The following is a 24,393-nucleotide window of genomic DNA, read 5'->3' as shown; positions in this document are numbered from 1 at the left end:
AATTAAGTCATTAAATATATGTAAGTAGTCCCACTGAGTTCATACTGGTGCTTAATTAAGCATGTGCATAAGTCTTTGCAGAATTGAGGGCTTAGGCATTTCTGCAGATGTTATAACTAATTGTTAGATAACGTTTATAATAGCTATATATTTTTGGAGACACTACCATATCTAGCATCTAGGATATTTCTTATACTGATAGACTTTACTCTTTTTAAATTGGCCAGTTCACTGATGGACTGGTCCAAAATCAATGAAGTCAATGTGCTTTGGCATACTTAATCCAATGCCAAGTTCAATTACATTTAAAGTTTTAACTGACTTCCATGTCCTTATAGTCCACAGTTGTAGTAATCCATACATGAGTAGATTGTAATTCAATTGGTTTCAAAACTTGTTTTATTGATGTTCCATAAAGTAACTTCTTTTTTTTTTTTAAAAAAAACTAGAGCCGGATACGAAAAATTGCACCCAAAATCCTGCAGCTGTTGACTGAGTGGACAGAGACGTTTCCATATGATTTTCGAGATGAAAGAATGATGAGGAACTTAAAGGAGTTGGCACAACGAATAGCCAGTGGTGATGAGGTAGTTACCTTGAGCGCAAGAGCATTGGAAAGGAGGCATTAGTTTAATATCTTGGCTAGAGTAAAATACTGGTGGTTATTTATTAACAGTATGTAGCAGATCTGGGTAGCTAGCATTGTTGTTTATGGAGCTAATTCTACGAATGTGAATGTAATGTTTTGTCCAGTGCCTAAGGTGCAGATGAACCCTTAAAAAAAATAAGTCCTAACCAGCCCTTTGTGCTGAGAACTCCTTGCTGAGTTCCAGTATCCATATTGAGTTCTTGAGAAAATATTTATTTTTGGCTACAAAATGGAATAATTGTCTGTGTGAGCAGACGCTGCTTGTACGTTTTACTTCCATATTTTATTTTAATGGTTTGTCTAGGAGGAAGTTGGGTGTGACCCTGGAAATCCTTCCTGATGTGAATCATTACATTGAATTCATGTGAGGAGGCTTTCTGGGATCAGGTCTTTGATCTTTAAAACCCACAGGAGAGGCATAGCAACGTCAAGGAGGAACATTTCTAAAGGGACAGTATTAACTAGTATGGGAAAAATTGGCTTTGGCTTAAGGCATTGGCCTTGGACTCAAGTTCTGAGCTGCATTCCTGGCTCTGACAGACTTCCTTTGTGGCCTTGGGCAAGTTACTTAATCATTCTGTGTGCTGGTTCGCAGCTGGCAATAATTCTTGTGAGGTGTTGAGATGCTAAACTGAGGAAGCCCATATAAGTACCCAGATAGAAAGAGGCCCAAAAGTTTAGGTATTATAAACCAGTTTAAAAAAATCCATTATGAATAAGGCTACGTTTTAGTCACGGGTATTTTTAGTAAGTCATGGACAGGTAACTGGCCGTAAACAAATATTCACAGCCCGTGACCTGTCCGTGACTTTTCCTAAAAATACCTACCATGACTAAATCTTGGGAGCGGCGGGGTGTGTGCGCTGTGGGAGGTGGTCCAGGGCGCCGCGGGTGCTGGGGGAGGGGATTGTGGTGACCCGGGACCCCCTCTAGTGCTGGGGAAGGTGGGGTTGGCGGGGCTGCAGCACAGACCCCTGCTGTGGGAGGGGCCGGGCCGCAATGATGGCCAGGACTCCTGCTGGTGAAGGGAGGGTTGGCGGGGCTCCCTACCCGACTTCGCATCCCTGCAGCTCCTAGGCGGTGGAGGCAGGGGCCAAGGCAGGAGCTCCTCCGCTGCTCCCTCCCTAAGCACTGGCTGCTGCAGGTCCCATTTGGCCGGGAACTGCAGCCAATAGGAGTTGTGGGGGCCTGTGAGCACTGGCAGCACATGGTATGGAGACCTCGCCCCTCTGCCGCCTGGGAGCTGCAGGGGGGCTCCCTACCCCAGGTAAGCACCCAACCCCTGTCCTAGCCCTGAGCCCCCTCCCACACACCCAAACTGCTGCTGCTGGCCCAGGGGCTGCCTGGCTCGGGCGGCCCCTGGGCCAGCACCAGCTGCTGCAGAGGTCACGGAAAATCACGGAATCCGTGACCTCCGTGACAGACTCGCAGCCTTAATTATGAACAACAGTGTTTCTGTGAACTCTAAAAAGTTGAATGAAAAGAAGAGTCTTAAAAAAAACAAACAAAAACCTTTCATAAATTCCTAGATGCCAAGGCCAGAAAGGAGGGACTGCTCTGACTTTCTGTATCTCACAGGGCTACCTAGAAATACCTGTAAAGCTGATAAATCTAAAAGAAGTGAGACACACACACACACAATAAAATCAGTATGAAAAGTGAAGAGAGTGTCTTTTTTTAAAAATCTACATTAGATTTTAATAATCTGTGGTGATGGTTGTAACACCTGAAAGGTATTGGTGGTTTCGTTAATGTTGTCCCTTTAGGGATGATGCATGCTTTTGGGTGTATGATGTACAGCAGGTGTTATCAGAGAACATAACTCACAACAGGGTTGCCCAGGAAAGAGTATAACATGCACCAGTGTGGCATTTGGAAGAACAGTAAACAGAAAGTACTGACTAAACGGCAGCATGTTTATTGGCATTCCCAGTGACTGGTGTTCATTCCAGTCTTTTGTAACCTCTTGCGTAACAAACTGTTTACTCCCTCTTCTACATAATTAATTAATTTTGCTGATTATAATAACTTGGAAGGAATTGTAAATGATGCTAACGACACAAAAAGACCTTGAGAGATTGGAAATAAGGGCAGAAGAGAACAAAATTAGGCTTAACTTGGAACTGGAAGAAAAAGTATCTATATCCAGAGGAAACTAATTCAAAGCCCAGATATTTAATGTGTAGTAGAAACGTGGAAAGTAGCAATGCTGAAGAAGATCCAGGGGTGATTGTGGATTGCAAATCAGACACTCATTTGCAATGGGATGCGTCTGCAAAATCGGTTGCATTCACAAGGCATCGTGTCATAGAGCAGAAAGTAAACTTTTTTGCCTACTGCTCTGTTGCAATTACACCCTGAATGTTACTTTTGGTTCTGGGTACCATGTTACTAGAAAGATACTGGCAAATTGGAGGTAGCCCAAAGAAGAGCAATAGAAAGATTTGGGGCCTAGAGGAATTGGTTTGTGAAAGACTGATAAATAACAAAATATGTGTAATTTTGGTTAGCATTTGGAGCACATAAAATAAAAGGAGGGAGAGGAATTATTTTGGGTGATGTAAGGGGTTGGTGCCAGTTGAAGATGAGTGAAATTAAGACTGGGAAAGGTGGAATATTAGAGACGGTTTCAGGCAGTGAGATGTGTTAGTCTGTGGAATAATCTCTCCAAGGAAGTGATAATAGCTCCATCACTTAATACATTTACAACTAGACTGGACACAATGCTACAAAATGTGCTGTAGGGAGCAATCCTGTCCTGGCTGGGAGATGGACTGGATGATCTAATAGGTCTCTTCCATCTCTGCCTCTCAGAATAACTTAAAAAGATGGGGAAAGCAAGTGTCACAGTGGAGTTTTGCATGCAGTAAATTATTAGCGAAATTGGCTAGTGGATTGCTTGGAAGGATGAATGCAGGCTTACTCTGACCTTGCTTCTATCTAACTGCACCGCGGATTAGTTCAGTATCACACGGATTGTGTGTGCAAGCCAGGGCCTTGAATGATGGGAAATAATAAGTTTCCTGTTCTCACTCAATTTAGCTTTCTTTCAAAGTCCCATGTGTCATTGCTATTAAAACCTACCATCAAGAGCCTAGTGCAGGCTAGTGCAGGCTAGAGCAAGCTAGTAAATACAGCTATGGACTTGTTTTGAAACAGATGAATTTTAGTGCTCCTGAAATGTGGTGATTTAATAGTAATGGAGACTGAAGGCCTCTCTCAGAGTTTCTTCTTTGTAGAACTTCCCCACACAGAAGGCAATCATGCAAGCTTCCCACAATACCCCAAACTTTTCTAGAAGGAACCACCCGTGTGAGCAAGAGAGGAGTTCATACTCCATGGCTCATTCAGTGCTTGACCTCCCTGCTGAGGCAATGGATGAAGATACTAATGAATGCTGATTGCAGCGGTGGACCTTGGCATGTGGTTTTTTATCAAGTAGGGACTGAACTATAGCATCTAGAGATGAACAGGACTTAATCGGCTTGGGCCATATCCCTGCTGGTATAGGATCGTTCCCTGTTCTTCATTTACTACTGGTTTTCATCCAGTCTCATTTCAAATGTGCAAATGAGTAAGGTTTGTTCCATTTCCTTTGCAAGATTATTCATCAGACCACTAGAGCTCCCTATCATTAGGTTTGTCATGCTAGTGAGCCTCAATTTAGTCTTCCATAATTTAATTCTATTGTTCCTACATCTACCCCTCTCCTTCCTTAGATTATACACTCATCAAGTATTTCTAGACTGTTATGCTCCCATCATCATTTGAAAAACTGTGTCCTTTAGCTCTTTTAATCTCTTCTCACAGGTCATTTCCTCCAGTTTCTAATAGATTTCTTCCTAGTCTGTGTCCAGTTTGCAGTCTCTTTATGGTAAAATACTTCATGAACATGTGCAGTCACATGAGAGCCACGTGCCAAGGGGACTGTTACCTCCCTGCGTCATGATGTGATGCCTCTACATTTGCAGCCCTGAGTTGCATTGACCTTTTTTTCTACCATATCTCCTATCTAGATTGACAACACAAACTCACTTTACATACACCATCAAACATCCGTCAGATAGTAATGACTTTCAGTCACTATCAGTGTAAACCAGCTATAAGCTGGTGACCTAAAGGTGGAAGGCTCCATATCCATTACAATCCCAAACCCTCAAAACTTTCTAAAAATCAATAAATCAATATCAGCATTATCCCTTTATTTCTAGGCTTCATTGTTCCATAACAGACTCAATAGTAGTGGTCCAAAATGTGATGGTGCCATTATATTTAAAAGGGCCCTTCAGAAAAACTGAGACACAGAACAACTTGAGTTATAGGAGTGATCTTATTTTTCACAACTTGGGTTGCTGCATAACTTATGAGTGGAGAGACAAGTCAGCAATGTGGTTGATGAATTGAAATAATGCTACAAAAACTCATCAATTGTCTTACACACAACTAGGTGAGAGGAAACTGAGCTGTGTTTAGACTGACAAATGGACTGTGTTTTGTTTTTGTTTTGTTTTTTTAAAGTTAGGTTTCTAGTTAAATCATGTATATTCCGTGGTTTAGGGTAAATCTATAAAGTATCATGCAGCTGTGAGAGACTGAGCAACAGATCTCACATGCTAAATAGTGGTCCTAATTCAGCAAAGTACTTAAGCATGTGCAAAAGTCTCACTGAGGTCAATGGGATTGCTCTTGCACAAAAAACAAGGCAACTCCCTGAGTGCCTTGCTGAACTATGGCCCGGTAGGGGAGGGAGACAAGTATACAGTTGCATAATTCCTATGAATGTTATTGTTTTAAAGACATTTAGGATTAGGGTGATCAAAATCAGCGGGATAAACTACTTAGGGACAGAAGATCCATCTATAGTAATGTGTTCACCATATGTTTCATCTCAGGTCGCAAGCAATGATGCTGTACCAGCCATATATAAAAGTGTGTTGTGCCATCAGGTCCCGCAGCTTGAATTCTAAAATAGAAACCCATTATCTGCCTGTTTCTGTGATAGTTGCTCTCAGCTGAGGGATTTTTCAGGGCTGTCTTTTATAAAAATGTCCCCTGTACATCATAAGCATCTAAAAAGATGCTGAAACTGCAAGCATCCGCAACAAACTGGCCTGACTGACTGGGGGGAATGACCCCCAGAGCGGAGGGAGAGGTAAAACCACAGACTCCTTCTGTGCCATTTTAACCAGAATGGTGCCAGTTCGTACACTGAACCTCTGACTATGTTTCTTTGAATACTCCTCATTTATGTTCTGCTTTGATTGCTGCAACAATAATGCAGATTGAAAACAAGTTTCAAACAATATTTTTATCTGTTCCTGAATTTGGGTGTAAGGAGGTGGGTATGGCAGTGAAAATTGCTCCCAAATCTTTCTATTTGTGACACAGATTTGGCTGTGAGAAGGGTTTTCAGGTACACACAGTCAATGTTCAATCAGTGTCACAGTTGTGTTGGTTAATGATGCCTTGTTCTATTTGCCAAACACAGCCTGGGCTCTTCAAATATTTTTACTCTTTAATTTGCATAGCCTATCATCCTAACTGACTATATTTATCTTAGGAGCATGTATGTTTGTGCTGGAAAATAGGATCATAAGATTCTTTCATAATGGATTAGACCCATTGTCGTGTGTTTTTCGCCACCCCAGCCCTGCCCCAAATGATTGTCATGCACACCCAGGTCAAAAGTCATGCCACTCCCATGCCAAACCTGCCTTTGTCATGTTCATGCTCCTGAAGAGGTCCCAAAAGAAAGCTGCAGACATGGCAGTGTTTTGTAGACTGTTGCATATATCTGAGTAATGTAGCAGGTGTGTCACCGCCTGCCTTTTAGCGGAGAGATGTTCCCTAAGCTGTGAATGAAGATATGACTGTCATTTTGTAATTATTGTTAACTCAACTGTGGATTAATTTCCCTGACTGATGTTAGAGAGCTGTGCAAAGCTCTGTATGTAGATAGATTTTAAATTTGGTTTTGTAAGGTCTCACTGAAAGAGAATCTTCTGGGTTTACATTGGTGTAATTTAGTTTTTTTTCTCTTTCTTCCCCACCCCTTCCAATTTAGCTGTGAAATCTGGGTTCGTACAAACCAGAAACTCAGCCACCATTTACCTAGTTTGAGGGTTAAGACACTGACTATTACATGGCTTCCACTCTGTCCCAGATCTCAGCCTGCGTGTGTCAGAAGCTTTGTCAGACTTTCAGTGTGTATGCATCGTGTGCCACAAAATCTTTCACAAAGCTCTGTTATATATACACACACACATTATTTTTAGATGGGAGGTATATGTGCACCTCCCCATACACCCTATTATAAAGATAATGAAGATTTTTATTAATGTTTTTTGTGGCTCATAGTGGAAAGTGCAGCTTTTTTTTTTTTTTGTCTTTAAAAGATTTCATTTACAGAAACAGTACATTTTATCTAGGCACTATGTGCATGATTCTTACTTATTAACGATGGGCCAAATTCATCCCTGGTTTAATTCCACTGACTTCCAGACTGAGTTTGACCCAAATATGTCTAGTGTTTGACTCTAGTATGGAAAAGGTCTGTTCTTTAAAATTAATATTGAAAACCACAAAAAGCATGATTGTGATCTGGCAAACTCAGAAATCCTTAAAAGTGACATCTTTGGAGTGAGTGACAAGTACATTAGGGAACAGGTAGCATTCATCCATTCTTAGACCAATAACCTTATACTGTGCCTTTGATAGATGTTGGGCACTTCAAATTTTCAAGCACTTAAGCATTTCATTAATCGTTTTACAATTGTGTCTTGAATATAGAAAAGTAACCACCTAATGGTTCTGTTAGAGCAGACCTACAGGCTGAAGGCCCTGCTTCCACTGAGGTAAATGGCAAAACTCCTCTTGACATTAATAGGAGCAGACCTAGACTTCATGGGATTAGTCTTGATTTACACCAGTGAAAATAGAATTAGGCCCCCGTAGCATCATAGAATGACTACACTATAAACTCATGGATTAGGTTTTTTCCTTACAGCCTTGAATAGTGGGAGATTGGTATTTTACCCAGGTGGACAATGCTTCATTTTACACTATAGGTGAAAGGTGCTTTTACTTCTCAGTTGTGGCTTGGACTGGTGAGGACACCACTGAATCCCTAAAGCAATCAAACCTTAAATTAAATGTTCCCAAAGACTACATGTTAAATGCATGCTCTTTAATGTACTGGTTTAGCAATGGTTGCTTTAAGAATACATTTGGTTCTTTGAGTTTCTAAGTTTCTAATAATGCATATCCATCAGAATGAAGCTATCTTAGTGCCATCAGGAATTTAGTAGCCTTTCATATTCTTGGAATATCCTTTGCTTGTCTTGTGTCATGGTAGATGTATCGGAAGAACGTACAGCAAATCATCCAGAGCCTGATCCGAAAACTTGCCTCTCTTAGCCAGTACGAAGAAGTACTTGCAAAAATCAATGCAACGTCCACAGATCGACTGACAGTCCTGAAGACCAAACCTCAGTCCATACAGAGGGACATAATCACTGTCTGCAATGACCCTTACATGTTAGCCCAGCAGCTGACTCACATAGAGCTGGTAAGTTGTTGCCAGGTCATTCATATATGTATTTTCCAACCACAATTTTATGCTTCCTACTTTTTGCTTCTGTTTTGAAATACAAATCAGCAAAGGAAATGATTGCTTGGTTTAATTTTTTTTTTTTTAAATATAGGAGAGGCTCAATTACATTGGACCAGAAGAGTTTGTCCAGGCGTTTGTACAAAAGGATCCTTTGGACAATGACAAGGTGAATGGAGGGGAACGAGAGCAGTTGTGGAACTGGAATGGTATCCTATAAGCACGATACAGGATAGTTAGAATACTCTTAACTCTAGATAGATATCAGCATGAATATGCTTGACAGCTGAATTTTTTAAAAATATCCCCTTTCTGATTTTACTTTGTGTGAATCATTGTCCATTTAGGGGGCAAATCAAGCTCATGTTCTGTCTTTGCTCTGGCAAACAAACTCCTATTCGCTTAAATTGATTTCAGTGATTTTTACACCAGATGAGGCTCTAGCCATGGGAATAGTTTCTCTTGACCATCCGTTCTGTGGTCTATAGCCAAGATGAGATGCATTTCAACCTTGACATCACTCACTTGCCCCATCCATTATTCCTCTCCTGTCCTTTTAAGAAATTGAGCTATTTGAAAGAAACCGAGGACGGTGAAATTGCAGTCCTTTTTGCAGGTACAGAACAGGATGTATTGAAGAGAATTCTGAGTTATAGAATGAAGGGCAAGGACAAACTGCTTTTAACTAACCGTGCTGGAGCAATTACCTCTTTCGCTCATGTTCCGGAGATGCTTATGATCCGCATGTTGACTGCGCCATGTAATTCGAACTGTAATTACCTGTTCTCCTCAAATGTGGCAAACCGAATATAATAGCTTTTATCCAGCTGGGATTCTGAAATGCTTTTCTATAGATAAGGAAAATCTCTCCACTCGCTGCTACTCAGACCCCCTGGGATGAATTGTGGGAACTTTCCAGTGCACTACCTAATAGCACAGAACAGGAAAGGAAGAATCAGACTCCAGCTGAAATTACTGGGAGAATTTTAAGAAGGCAGAATGTGATCTGGCAGTTGGGCCTAGACACTGGACTTGCCATGCCAAATGGGTGGTCAGGACTCAATTTTATATCTCATTCAAAACCCAGCACCACAGTGTCCCCTTGCGTTATGATTCAGCATCGCTTTAGTACTGATTCATGCCCTGATTCAGCAAAGTGCTTAAGCAGATGCTTAAGTGTCATTATTCAGCAAAGCACTTCAGTGGGACATAAGCAGGTGCTTGATGTTGAGCACCTGCATATGTGCTTTTCTGAATCAAGGCCTCAGAGAAATATCACCTGCTGCATCACCAACACCATCTCCTTGAGTTTTCTTTGGCGATTGACCCTACTTTTACGTTATGATATCTGACCGGGTGAAAGCTTAAGGTGGCCAGGTTGCAGGTTAGGAATCTCTCTCTCTCCCCGAGAAGAATGCAGAATAAGTTAAGGAGGTTGTGTTTTCCCTTTCTTTCTTCAGGGCTGTTATGCTGATCGAAAGAAGACCCGTAACCTGGAAGCCTACGTAGAATGGTTTAACAGACTCAGCTACTTAGTTGCTACAGAAATCTGCATGGTGAGCATGTCCTTTTCCTTGGCACACAACAATTTTCCAGTTTTCTGTTTTTGAAACTATGAAGCATCATTCGCTTCATTACTCTCCCTTTGGCTTTTTCCCACTCTCATCTCCACCATATGTTCTCCTTTATGCCTAGAGCCTCTGTCCCTTCTTGTTTATCAACCACCTTCTCTCTCGTTCAGATACCTCCTTCCACAAATCTTTCGTAAGGTTCCCTCTCCAATAATTCCCTAGGCCCTCACAGTCCTGAAGTTCCTTAACTCCTTTGGTTTGTCTTTGTCCTCTCATAAGTGATTTGGAGGAAGGAATGCCGCTTGCTCTGTTTGTGGAACACACTGTGAAGTTGCAGCACCTACAGAAGAGACATTCAGCCATAATGTCATCCCTTTTTGGAGTCCAGTGGAGGTCTCCCTTTCCTGCTAAAGAATAACACTGTATTATTTGTCTCTCGCAGCCTGTGAAGAAGAAGCACAGAGCAAGAATGATAGAATATTTCATTGACGTGGCCAGGGAGTGTTTTAACATTGGCAACTTTAACTCCTTAATGGCGATTATTTGTGAGTATAAGGTGTGGGGATTTAGGGGAGAGTTTTAAAAATAGTCATTTTGATGCTTAAATATGGGAGCCAATTCTCTAGTTACAGTACCCAGTAGGGTGGGAAGGGAAGGAAATGATGGAGAGTAGATAAATATCTTTGTAATATTATACATTTATAAAAGATTGGAAAAGCTACCTTCAATTATACCGTTTAAAAAGAGAGGACGAGGGAAATGACTTTGTGCTTAAAAGACTCGTTTGATGATATATGCTTCAAAAAGCTCAGTACCCTCCAACCCCATTCCTTGGAGCACACTGGCTTCTCAGCAATGGCCCTGATCCTCCTGATCAATGGTATTACTTATAGGGGTAAAATTATTTTCATGCTTGAGTGTTTGGAGTATTGGGGTTGAACCTACTCCTATTTGAAGTAACTCAAATCTTGTTGACTTCAGGAGGAGTTGGTGTCGTCTCAGGCTCCACTGACCATTATATATAATAGTCAAAGACACTGTATACTGAAAGGTTTCAGAGTAGCAGCCATGTTTGTCTGTATAGTGAAAGAATGTAAAGGTGACCCTTCACTTAGCCTCATTGCATCTGCATAGGGGAGGTGAGATGTAGCAGGGGCAGCCTCTATTTCTAGATTTCCAGTGAGAGGTCTATCTGTTCTGTATGCCGTAGCTGATGTTGCTTGGCTTGATGACTGCATTGAATGTAATAGAAGCCCATAGACTTGTATTCAGAAAATTTACTGACCACATTTTAAGGAGAATAATGAGGTTGCCCTCAATTTTTACACTGTAACTTTTCAGATCTCATCTCCCACTTTTTTTTGTTAACTCTCATCCTAACGTATCATAATGGGTTACCTTTTATTAATCTCCTAGCTTTATTAGACGTAATCTGGGGCTAAAATACGTGGAACCCATCCCTAGCCAGACAGGGAAAAATCAAGATCTATCAATAACATGTAGAATTGATGGATACTGCTGTTTCTGTTATACTGTAAATATATTGGTAGTAAAAATACCTAGAAATGGCTATATCTCCTATGAAAAGCCTTCTTTTGTTAATAGCGCTTTCATTATAGAATTACTCTGCATCTTAGTTACTTTGTTTATCTTAGACTCGTTTTGTTCTATTAAATTTTTAAATTGTCTTTCTCTGATAAAGCTGGTATGAACATGAGTCCGGTCTCCCGGCTAAAGAAGACCTGGGCAAAAGTCAAGACAGCCAAATTTGACATTCTTGAGGTACGTTTAACTGATACGGGGTCACACTGCTGTCAACAGAGTGTAGGTTTGACTGTTCTGGAATGTGAGTCTTACTGGGTCCTGTCCTATTGAATATTGAATGAAATTTTGTGTGTGCATGTCCCTAGTGCAAATTCATGCACTCTGTTGGAGTCCTTCAGCTGACTTCTGGCCTCTGTTAATTCCTGCTGCATCCCTTTTGGGTTTGGAAGAGCCAGCAGCTCAATATACCTTGCAGTTTTATTGCAAAACCTACTTGCAAAAGCCAACTGGAACTAGATGAAATTTTTTCCACTGGAACTTGAAATTGTGGGTAATTCTTCTTGAAGCTTAGTAAATAAATCAAGAACAATTCTGCTTTCAAATCTGAATGGTAGAATTTAACCCTTAAGGGCGTGTGTACACTAGAGTTGGGTGGGCTTTGTATCTCAAGTTCATTGACTGCTAACAAACTCAAGGTAGCTAACACATTTGTAGAGGGCAACGTGAAGGTTACAAATTTGTGTTACCCTAGGGATTCAGATTTGCTTTTACAAATGTGTTAACTGTCTTGAATTAATTGGCAATCCAGTTGAGATTTTTTCAAACAATTTGTATGGTAGAAAACTTGACTCTCAGTACATGTGTGCAACTCCTATTAATGTCACAGCAAGTTACACACACTGGAAGAGCAGAATATTGGTCTCATGATTAAGACCCGTTGTATGGCTCTGAGAGCAGAATTTTAGCCTTGGAATTTGAGTTGATAGTACAGTTTTTGGGGAGGGAGTGTGGCAAGTCTGGCTGATGCACAGCCTTGCCTCTACGAAAGCCTGATTTGTACTTGCTCATTGGATATTCTGAGTAAGCATTCTTTAAAAGTGAGTTTCTATGTGTAAGGATCTACTAGAGCAGTAGATTTGTTTTAGCTGTACTTTAAAGATGGCATTTGTGATGCAATTCAATAGACTTCTTGGGTTCTAAATTTAGCCTCTCTAGTGAAAAGCACTGTACGTGTATCTGCACTAAATCTCCGAAGCTCATTATTTACTTTTCTTTCCACTTATAGCATCAGATGGACCCTTCTAGCAATTTTTACAATTACCGAACCGCTCTGCGTGGCGCAGCTCAGAGGTCCTTGACAGCTCATAGCAACAGAGAGAAGGTAGTTCATGAATCGCTTAGCAAATGGACAGTAATGAAATGTGCCTGTTAAGCTGTGTGGTGAGCTGTTCTTGAGCAATTCAAATTCTAAGGCATTAACCTCAGTCAGCTTCCTTTCAAATATGTGCCTCAACATTGGGTCTCTGTCCACCAATGAGGCTTGTGTAGGGGATCACCAAGAACAAGACTTTATCCTCTGGTATGGTATCTGAGAACACACAGGGAAAGAAATGGGAAATCTTATGAGATTAGAGAGCTCGGGATAAAGATCCTTTCGCCTCGTGATTTCAACTGGAAGCCGAGTCCAGGTTCGTACCGACTGAAAGGTTGCTGTCTTCATGTTCGAAGTGAAGTAGGATTAGTGGTCTCAGCTCAGGTCCCAGTGGGCAGAGAGAACATCACAGATGGCACTTGGTTCCGTTGTCAGCAGTCTAGGTGGAAAGGCCATGGTTTGGAAGGAAGAGTGGCTGAACTACTCTGTTGTCTTTATTTGTTGGTCCTTCCAGGTCTGAGCTGAGGAGCAACAGTGGAGCAGTGTGAGGAAGCATGCACTGGTGCCACTCATGCTCTGTGCCACCCTGAAGATGAAATTCAGTCTCCAGGAGTTTCAGTCCGACTCCTTTCATGAGCATTTCTCACACGATACTTGCCCTCAGTGATTTTTCTTCCATTCTCCCCTTCCTCTGGACACCAGTGTTTCTGTGGAAGGGAAGGAGACCTGGGAGAGTACGTTTCAGTACCGGAACCTTCAAGGAAATCCAGTTAGCCTATCTGCGGGCAATGAAAGAGTTGTTTAAAAAACAACCTGAAGAGCCCTGAGAAATGTCTTCGGTATTAGAGGCAGAAGGCTCTCTTGAAGGCATTCCTAGCTCTGTATTCCTCCCAGAGAGGATGCTATTTGCCTGCGGGATATACACTGAGAGAGGCAGATTCATGTTAATATAGGTCTTGAATAGGGAGAAAGAAAGTGGAAATTTTGATGAGTGCTCCATAGGGACTAGTAAACACGAGAAGAATAAAAATAATAATCTAGTGCAGGGGTTCTCAAACTTCATTGCACCGTGACCCCCTTCTGACAACAAAAATTACTAAAGGACCCCAGGAGGGGAGACCGAAGCCAAAGCCCAAGGGCTTCAGCCCCAGGCAGGGGGCCTGTGACCTGAGCCGCAACACCCAGGGCTGCAGCCTTTAGGCTTCAGCTTTGGCCCCAGGTGGTGGGGCTCAGGCTTCAGCTCTGGGACCCCCAGCAAGTCTAAGCCAGCCCTACCCACTTTGAGGTCCCGACCCACAGTTTGAGAACTACTGGTCTAGTAGGTGCACAACAGGCTCTACTCTTATTCTTCTAAAACATGGCATATTTAATATTTTTTTAACAACTTAAAAACGCCACGAAGAAAATGATTTCTGTCTGCACGTCTGTTTTGCCTGCAGTGGCAGACACAAATATCCATTTTACACTGCTGCTGGTTTGTTTTTTTTTTTAATTCCTCTTCATTCTGCTTTACAAAAGGATCAATTTTTGAGAGATTCTTTGCAGCAAAATAACAAACAAGAAAAGCGGATCAGAGTGCAAACCGTTAGATGGATTGAGGCTTTTCGGATGAAAGACACTGGAGGGAGAAGCTCAGTGTATCTTTCACATATTGCCCTGGGTCAAAGATGTATTAGACTAAAAGTTTGGTTGCTGCTTAGTACCATTGTAGCTGTTTTAAAGTGCTGTGTATCCTTGGGCTTTGGTAAAAACTAAAAACTGTTTGTTTCAGATCCCATGGGATTTTATTCGTATTAAGAAGTTCTGTACTCCACAAATAGTCCCATTGATCTCAGTGGGACTACTAATGCTGGTCCAGGTCCTCTGATATGATCTGTATGGATGGACACGTGCACAGAAACCCAGTTCCCTCACTGATTTTGCATGGCCACATTTGTCCATGTGGATCAGCTTGCAGAATCAGTGTCACCAGTAGCATAATAAGATCCAGAAGGATTAATTTTAGTAATAATGCTATAGATGAATGAGACGAGGAAGAAATTGATCCCATTGTATTGCGTATAAGAGGTTTTACTTTCCTCTTATTTTGTTTTGAAATGGGGATGTGGGCAGGTGGGATGCAAATTGTGTAAAGATTACCCTGTTCCAGTGTTCGACTCTGCCCAGAGTAAACCACAAGCACTTGTGTCCTAAACCCCAAATGTGTCTGGACTGTCTAGACTAGCATTTCAAGCTGTTAGTCCACTCGAGTCAAAATGGGGAACACAAGTGCTACTCGAGACATTTACTCTATAAGAATGTCTATTCTCTGCATGGCCATTACCAGTTCAGCTTTAAAGGTGCCTTGCTGGGGTTCATTAGTCTGAATAGCCACAAGGATACTTTGTTATTCTTGACCTAGTCAGGTTAGGCCAAGAGTCCTCGCTTGAAACACCAGAGTGGCAGTAATATTTCTGAGAAATGGAGGTAAAGAAAGATACAACCTCTTCGCAATAAACCAGTGTTTGAGAAATAATCAGGATGTGGACGTACATTAATGCAGAACCTTTGTTGCATCCCTTGAATTTCTCTTGGAAACGAGCCAAATAGCTTGCTAACCTACGTCCACTTAGAGGCAAGTTACTAAATAATTCATCAACTTCTTATAATATTGGCTCTGCATGTCAGGATTAATAAACCTGATCTTTGTGCTTAAAGAATAAATTTAACTTTAAGGCAAGATACTTCATATACATTCTGTTCCCGACGCATGTTTTGCACTTAGAAATAAAATATGGGTTTTGAGAGCTAAGAGCCTGTTTGAATACAAATCAAGGTGTGAGATCTCAAGGTGTAAAATCCTGCATGCATTATGTAGACTGAGGAGTCCAGAGAGTTTATTCCTATATATTTAGTTGTAGAGGTGAGTGAAATTTGGAAATTCCAAATTTCAACATTTGTTTTTGTCTCAAAGTGGGATAAAAAAGTTCAGAATTTCTGGTTAGCAAAATTTTTTCAAAGTTTGATCAAAAGAAAACATTTTGACATTCCCAAAGTCGAAATGTTTCATTCTGGTTTATTGAATTGTCCCAGAATCTCCCCCCCCCCCAACCCCATTGTGGTGCACTGCCTCATGGGAGCTGTAGTTCAGGACCCTGGTGCCACCATTTTCTCAAATGGGCCATGTTCCCTAGCCAAACCTATATCTCCTTTGATGCATCTAGTCTTGTGACTCCCATGATGTGCCATGGAAAGCTTGGTCATAAGGAAATCTGTATTGTATTATGGGAGAGTTAGTCCTCCAGGGAGCCCAGCCCAATATAAAGAAAGAGAGCCCCATAGGAAAATTGTTTTACTGAATTGTTTCAAAATTAAACTTTTTGGGTCAGTTCAACAAAATGAAATATTCTGATTTGAATCAAACTGACCCACAACAAAGTACTTCTTTCAATTTTCCCATGGAAAAGTTTTGATTTTTCAGGAACTGCATTTTCTGTCAGGAAATCATTCCGACAGATTCCTGACTAGCTCCATTTATTAGCCATTGGCTGAAACAGTCATATGATCCTGTCTGGGTTGGAAAGAGGAGCCTTTATAGAAGGATGGAAATGTAGAGCTGGAAGGTACCTGTTGTGAGACAGGACCAATTATACCTAGATCATCCCTGACAGGTGTTTACCCTGTTCTTAAACCTCCCATGATAGGGATTCCACAATGTCCCTTGAAAGCCTATTCCAGTGCTTAACTATCCTTCTAGTTAAGCAGTTTTTCTTAATAACTAATCTAAATCTCTCTTGCTGCAGATTAAATCCATTACTTCTTATTTTACCTTCAAAGGTGATTGAGGGGCATAGAGCAGAGTCTATAGGAAAAACTATTCCTCTTTGGTTGCAGAAGCGACCTCCATATGGCAACCCTACCACCACCAGCCCTTTGGGCTTTATCGCTGTTGATGTGTTTTTTCAGCTCTCCACAGCATTCTAACACGGGCATTAACATCCAGATACCTGTTTATAATGCACAAACAAGTGGGGTACCTCTGAATGTAAACATTCTGGAGTCTGCAAGCATGGGTGAGGAAAGGTCACACCAATGAGGGCCACTATAAGAGAAACGGAGCACGTTAGGCAGACAGCTGTCACTCCAGAAGTAGTGAATGTACATTGTGTCCTCAGTTGACAAGAATGGAAGATAGATAGATTAACTGCAATTCTGAGAGCGCTAGAGGCTTTCCAGAGACACAGTGGATGGAAGGAGTCTGGGACAAAGAAAGGAGGTGGAACTGAGGTGAAACTAGAGACTAGACTGAGTGGGGTGATAATTCCATGTATATAAAATGCAGCATGCCCACAAGATGAAAGGAACACTTGCAGACTTTAACTTTTCAGTGTGATGTTTAGTTTTTATACAATGTGACTTAATTTTTCATACATGTGGTACCACTGTTGTTTCTCGATTCTGTGTCATACTGAAGGTGGAATCTTGTTCTTTCTGTAGATCGTGATACCTTTCTTCAGTCTCTTAATCAAAGATATTTACTTTCTCAATGAGGGCTGTGCCAATCGCCTTCCAAACGGCCATGTCAATTTTGAAGTGAGTAGAACATTTCATTTAGACCTTGATATTAGTTAATTGCCATACCTTTAACTCCCTGATCAGAAAATATAACCCAGTTCTTGATCCTGCTTTCATTGGGAACAAAATTAGGCCACAAGTTTAGTAGATTTACCAGTTACTACTAGAGATGGTCAAAAATCTTGATGGAATACTTTTCTGTCCAAAAAAAAATAAAAATACAGATTTGTCAAAATCAAAACATTTTGTAGAAATGTGTCAATGTTGCCAATTTTTAGATAGGGATGGTGGATAAGTCACAATTATCAGTTTTGATTGTTTCAATTCATTTTATCTAAACTTAAATATTATGTTAATTTTACTATTTATATATTTTTACTATACTAGAAGTAAAACTTTTGTTTTTTGCAGGAAATATTGATGTTTCAGCCTTTCCTTCCAAATTGGAACAAACTTTTTGAAACATCAGAATTTCCCATGAAATGGAAATTCTAGTTCCTAACCATCTTTAGTTGCTACATTCCACTGCTTGCTGGGGTGTTGTGTTAGCTGCATGGTACAAGTCGGTCTTTCAGGGGTTCTGCTTCTTAAATTCTCAGTGTGATATGAGTGTGTATACGTGATCGCAGTATATTAATGTTCTGCACACATACCCTCTACTTATAGGGAAATACTAAGCATATAGATGCATATTAGTTTCAGTAACCTTTTCTTAAACCGAATCGTATGATCTGGAATGCCCTTATGTTTAAGGTTGATCAAAAAACTTTTTAAATTAAACGTTTTACTGTTGAAAAATGACCTTTTGTCAAAACTGAAATTTTACATGTGGAAATATCTATTCTAGCAGAACTTTTCATCATGGAAAAATCTGAACTTTTTGGGTTAACAAACGAAACATTTGAATTTGGGAACATCAAAATGTTCAGTTTGGATCAAAAATGTCAAAATGAAACAGAGACGCTTCCAAATTGGCTTTTTTTTCTAAACTCTTCATTCTGAAAAAAGTTTTGATATTTTAATATGGGATTTGGTCTCAATTTGGGACAAAAAATAAATGTCTAAATATTGGAATTTCCCAGGGGACAGAAATTCAGTTTTTCCACTCCTCTTGTGTTTCTGCTTGAAAGTCTGGCTGGAAATTAGCCTAATTTAAACCCAGATTCATTTATTTAGTTGGGGATTGGTCCTGCTTTGAGCAGGGGGTAGACCTCCTGAGGTCCCTTCCAACCCTCGTATTCTATGATTCTGTGACCTATGTTCAATGAAGCAGAGTGCTAAAATTCATATGTCTTGGGGTTTTGTTTCCCCCCATTCCCCATTTATAGAAATTTTGGGAGTTAGCGAAACAAGTGAGTGAGTTTATGACATGGAAGCAAGTGGAGTGTCCATTTGAGAGGGACCGGAAGATCCTGCAATACTTGCTCACTGTCCCAGTCTTCAGTGAAGATGGTAAGGAATACACTGTGCTCTGCTTTTCAAATGATTATGTGCCAAATATTGCTCCCTCTCTTCCTGTGTTAAATTATCCCTTTGATGAAGGACCACCTAGTCCTGGAATATATTTACACAAATCTAAACAGAATCTATAAGTTGCAGTGGATCCACAGAAATACAGGGAATAAGAGTTACCTTTTGAAAGTGTGTTTGTTCTCTGAAAAGTGGCTTTGGCCCTTTCCCTGCTTTAAAATAAAAGAATATTTATAAGGAATGGAAAAACAAATAAGAATTGGGAAGCTAGTCCACAAAAACATAATCAAAAGTGTATGTATTTGCTTTGCCTTTAAGACGGCTTTGACCTGGGGGATGCTGCTAGAAAAGCAATTGGCACTGTGCCTTTAGTTCAAAAAGCAATATTGCTGTGAGCTCAAACCTTTCTTTCGCAAGTGTTCGCTTCTACCCTCCTATGATTTAAGTTTCCTCAGCTCTTCTTCTTTTCCCTGAGGATAGTCTTCGTTCTCATGTACTTTTTGTTAGTATTGGCTGAATGCAATTGTGAGTGATGATGTACTTGGTAATGGAACTGTGGAGCCATAATCTGATGGATGGCTAATATGAAGAGATTTTATTTTGCTGCAGGACACTGTAGGAGAATACTGACAGGTTTCAGAGTAACAGCCGTGTTAGTCTGTATTCGCAAAAAGAAAATAATCACAGACATGAAGGTCGCTATCTTAAAACAAAAAAACTTCAAATCCAGACTCCAGCGAGAAACTGCTGAATTGGAATTCATTTGCAAATTGGATACTATTAATTTAGGCTTAAATAGAGACTGGGAGTGGCTAAGTCATTATGCAAGGTAGCCTATTTCCCCTTGTTTCCCCCCCCCTCCCCACCCCCCCAGACGTTCTGGTTAAACTTGGATTTAAACTTGGAGAGTGGTCAGTTTGGATGAGCTATTGCCAGCAGGAGAGTGAGTTTGTGTGTGTGTGTCCCCGGGGGGGAAAAAGAAAAGGGGGGGGGGATTTGTGGATTTCCTGGATTTGTGCTGGAAATGGCCCACCTTGATTACTATGCACATTGTAGGGAGAGTGGTCACTTTGGATGAGCTATTACCAGCAGGAGAGTGAGTTTGTGTGTGTGGTTTTTGGAGGGGGATGAGGGGGTGAGAGAACCTGGATTTGTGCAGGAAATGGCCCACCTTGATTATCATGCACATTGTGAAGAGAGTTGTCACTTTGGATGGGCTATTACCAGCAGGAGAGTGAGTTTGTGTGTGGGGGGGTGGAGGGTGAGAAAACCTGGATTTGTGCTGGAAATGGCCCAACTTGATGATCACTTTAGATAAGCTATTACCAGCAGGACAGTGGGGTGGGAGGAGGTATTGTTTCATGATCTCTGTGTGTATATAATGTCTGCTGCAGTTTCCACGGTATGCATCCGATGAAGTGAGCTGTAGCTCACGAAAGCTCATGCTCAAATAAATTGGTTAGTCTCTAAGGTGCCACAAGTACTCCTTTTTCTTTTTGTAGGAGAATAGTGAATTTTTAAAATGCCAGTAGCACTAATACGTTGTTCTTCCCTCTGATTGCAGCACTTTACTTGGCTTCCTATGAGAGCGAAGGTCCTGAGAATCACATTGAAAAGGACAGATGGAAGACTCTAAGGTTTGTGTCAAAGGTTATGGCCATCAATAAATCAACAGAGGGAGATGTAATTCTAGCATCAGACAGTTAAAAACCAAATGACACATTATATGCTTCAACAGATGGGACAGAGTATCAACTTAAAACCATCTCTCAGCTTCTGGATTTTCTGGAAGAATTAGTACAGCCACTTCTTATTTATCTCGCCCCAAAGGGATTGGGAATGCAGTTTAATTTTAAATTCGGATATCCTACTGAACTCAGTTTAGAAAAACCTCTCTGAAGTTTTAGACAACTTTTCCCACCGAAACGGTGAGCTCAGTTTTTCAAATAGAGGTGCCTCAGTTAGCTGTCCCATTCTGAACCTGGGCTCTCAAACTTAGAGAGAGTTTTGGGCTAACTCCATGTGAAAATGGATGACTTAACTTTGGCATCCAGGTAGGAAAACAGAATTTGGGATGTGTCTTATACATAGCTATACCTCTGCTGCTGATATAACAAATGTCATGTGTTCATTCCCTTTCGTATCCTTATTCATGGAGCGAGGGATGGACAGGGCTGTAGCATTTTGGCAGCTGCTTTAAACGAGGCCAACAATTCTCAAACTTCATTGCCCTGCAGCCCTCTTCTGACAACAAAAATTACTAAACGACCCCAGGAGTGGGGGGACTGAAGTCTGAGCCCACCCAAGCTGGCGGGGGGGGGCCAGAGCCCAAGATCCACCGCCCCGGGTGGGTGAGCCAGCCAAAGCTGAAGCTCAAGGGCTTGAGCCCTGGGCAGGGGGTGGGCCTGTAACCTGAGCCCAGCCGCCCAGGACTGAAGATCTCGGGCTTCGGCCCCAGTGAGGCTTGGGGTTTGGTCCTGGGCCCCACCAAGTCTAACACCAGCTCTAGTGACCCCAATAAAATGGTTTGAGAACCGTTGAACTAGGCAATAACCTTATTGTAATGTTAGATGCAGGGCCAACCTTTTAAGCATAACCGTGGCAGCCTCAGCAACTCATAGCTCATGTTAGTTTCTCTGGTGGTAGAAGCAGAGGTGACAGCTCACAAAGCCTGTTGGGGGGTGAGGGGAGGGTTGTTTGGTTTTTTTTAAGCTGTTTCTAGTCCCCTCACCCCACCCCCAAATCTTTCCAGTGAGAAAAGAACCCAGGACTCAATTTTCTCCAGTACGCCCCCTGGCAGTACCTGCCTTCCTCGCTTGAGGTCTCACAGAGCATAAGGCCATCTCTGGTATAATACATTTACTGCTCCTGTCCACTCTTCAGGGGCCTGGTGGGCGCACTAGAGAGTGTTCTGCAGCGTAGAGTTCTTTAGGGTTTGGTTTCCGACGTACGCAGATGGTTGCTGTTCAGCTGGCTTCTGCTGTAGGCACTTTTTTCTTCTCACTTGTGCATCATGGGAGACTTAACAGTTCAGTGTGACTAGTGCCAGTCCATTGGGGAGGGAAAGCTCTTACTCTGCAAATGAATGACTGCAAATACAGCCTAAGTTTTGTGGACACAACTTCACCAGCTTTCACAGGAGTTGTGCTCACGTGCCCCAGCTGAATTTCGAGCACTGGCATTTTAACGTTACCAAATCCAACACAATTGGATTGACTATGAGGTATGGAGAGCTCGGACATACCAAGCTAAGGTTAGCCCCATCCTTAAAATATTGAGCTCTTTCAAAAGGATGCTAACCTCTGGTCAAGCACTGCACACTTGGCTACTGTGTACTGGTGAGTGGCTGAAGGAGAAAGATGGAGAATCTTCCTCTGGCAATGGCCAACCCCTGATACTTCAGAAACAGGTGGATCATCCTGATCTTATGGCACTTGGCTAGCAGGGCAGAAGTTTTCAAGTCATCAGACTAGTCAAGCACCTGAAATGAAATGCTACACACCTAGTGCTGATTATACTCAGACAAACCAACAGAGAGAGAGTCTGGCCTTGAAAACCTGCCAGAACACATGATGATAATGCAGAAAACTGAGGTCAGCATTATGGGAGGCAGTCTGAGCCTATCTGAGGATAGTTGCATCATTCTAATGAATGCTGCTATTTACTTCTCTCTCTCTCTCTCTAGGTCAACACTTTTAGGCAGAGTTTAACGTGTGAGATGCCTGCTGCTCCTGCCGCTGCTGTGTGATGTGGACTAGGAAGGGCCCCACTTTGGTTTACTTTTTGTGTGTGTACTGAATGGCATTGAAGAGATGGGAACTGTGCAGCCAATTGAGATGACATGTCAATGAAGATAAGACAGGTTAACTCAAGAACAAACAGGCACCTTCTCAGATCGGACAGATCAGGTTAAATCACAACTCGCTTGGCTATTGATTGAGGACGGGAATGACAGAATCCTTTGAAGTTCTCAAATTCCATGTATGAATCATTTCACAACACCTGGATGGAATATTTCTCTTTGTTTTGTTGGAGCTTGCTGCTACTAAGACTTCCATGGTTTGGTACTGGATTATAGGGCTTTCCACTCCTCCAGCTGAATCCCAAATCTGCATTAGAAGAACTTGCACTGCCAATATGCTGAATATAGCCAGGAGCTCAGCCTGAGTCAGCATTGCCAAGAAGGGATAGGACTGGATTAATAAAAGGCAAAAAACTGGCTGCTGTGGGGACTCCCCCTCCCCCATTTTAATGAGAGTTATTTTTTGTTTGTTTTTTCCATAAAGTTTTTGAGTTGGCTGCTGGTTGGCAAACTCATTGTCATTCTAAGTTATATTTTTAAAAAGTAATAATAGAATCAGTGCTGTGGTAGGAAATTCAGGCACTAGAAAAATACAGTAACTATGTAGCTGGGACTATTTTACATCTTCTAGTAGGGTGTTTTGTTTTTTTCTTTCAACTATTTTCCACCTTTTGCTAGACATTCTTTTATTTTTACTGTTGCCTTTTGTTACTCTAAATTTCCATACTTGATGACCACTTCCTGTATTAAGTTAAGCAATCTGTCTGCTTTTGTTTTCTTGAATTCTATTTGTGAAACCACTGCACAGGCTGCATTACAAATAATATCAAAATCCATGTTATTTAAGTCATCATTTTTACAATTGCTTTTTTTTTCTTTTTTTTTTTTTTTGGTAACAACTGGAGTATGTAATCCAGTTTGACTGAAATTGTAAGATGCCAAGAAACAAACAAAGATTTCTCTTTGACTACAGCTGTGAACACAAACAATCTCCTTTGTGTTTGCTTCCTGGATTATTGTTATGACTGTGAAATAGCTCACTTTGTTACACATCTAATATGTCTGTTGTAGCTCCAAATACTTAGCCACTGTATTTATCCTAGGAAAAATCCTGGGGAATAAAGAGAAACTGTAGATTTAGTCTGCCCTGGATGGGAAGTCACATGCTAAACAAAGGGACATGTTTGTAAATACCATGCCACTATTTCAAAAATGGAAAAAAATAAAACCATGTATTTATGTTGCACTGCGTCTCTCTAGACTTTCAGATGTGTCTACAGTGTGTCCCGTCTAAGCTACCAATATAGGAGCTGGCTTGGGACAACGTTGAAATATGTGCTTCAGTCCATCCTGATTCAGGCAAGCAATGGATCACACGCACAAGGATAAGCGCATGAGTAAGCACCGTTTCTGGATAGGGAAGTTGTCCTGAATTGCCGGCTGCTGAATGGTACAAGGTGTTGGAAAGGACTGATTGATATCGTTCAATGGAGCCAGCTATTAAAATGCAAGGAGATTAGGTGGTGAAGGGAGGGTTTTTTTGGTGGGAGGAGGGAGGGAGGTATTGGAGCTTTTCCTATTAGTCTGTCTCTTTTGTCATTCCTTCAAGTAGAGGTGGTCTCTGCTGAGACGAGCAAACATAGCTTCCAGCCATCATCAGCTGACGTCTTGTCAGGACTTCTAAAGAACCTTGAAATGTCCAAGGCATTTTATATTTCTGTGTTAGAACATTGGGAACACTGTTACAGCCTATCCTTTTATAAATACAGTGACCCAGTGATGTGATCATAAGATACTTGAAGGAAATTTCCATGGTGAAAC

General features: G+C 41.4%; 1 protein-coding gene across 4 annotated transcripts in view; it reads left to right on the top strand.

The window, feature by feature from the left end:
• Positions 1 to 23,816, top strand: part of RASGEF1B (RasGEF domain family member 1B) — a 337,481-nt gene extending 313,665 nt beyond the window's left edge. For all 4 annotated transcript variants that reach the window (XM_073340489.1, XM_073340491.1, XM_073340490.1 and 1 more), the window contains 11 exons: positions 450 to 587; positions 8,004 to 8,216; positions 8,353 to 8,427; positions 9,719 to 9,814; positions 10,272 to 10,374; positions 11,532 to 11,611; positions 12,660 to 12,755; positions 17,223 to 17,318; positions 18,629 to 18,752; positions 20,335 to 20,407; positions 22,456 to 23,816. In XM_073340489.1, the coding sequence (XP_073196590.1) occupies positions 450 to 587; positions 8,004 to 8,216; positions 8,353 to 8,427; positions 9,719 to 9,814; positions 10,272 to 10,374; positions 11,532 to 11,611; positions 12,660 to 12,755; positions 17,223 to 17,318; positions 18,629 to 18,752; positions 20,335 to 20,407; positions 22,456 to 22,480 (1,119 nt within the window). In that variant the 3' untranslated portion in view covers positions 22,481 to 23,816. The remainder of the gene's footprint in view (positions 1 to 449; positions 588 to 8,003; positions 8,217 to 8,352; positions 8,428 to 9,718; positions 9,815 to 10,271; positions 10,375 to 11,531; positions 11,612 to 12,659; positions 12,756 to 17,222; positions 17,319 to 18,628; positions 18,753 to 20,334; positions 20,408 to 22,455) is intronic.
• Positions 23,817 to 24,393: the final 577 nt, after the last annotated feature.

This window comes from Lepidochelys kempii, chromosome 4 (assembly GCF_965140285.1).
Source record: "Lepidochelys kempii isolate rLepKem1 chromosome 4, rLepKem1.hap1, whole genome shotgun sequence".
Classification (NCBI taxonomy): domain Eukaryota; kingdom Metazoa; phylum Chordata; order Testudines; family Cheloniidae; genus Lepidochelys; species Lepidochelys kempii.
The sequence above is the reverse complement of the archived record's forward strand: the minus strand, read 5'-3'. Positions and strand labels throughout refer to the sequence as shown.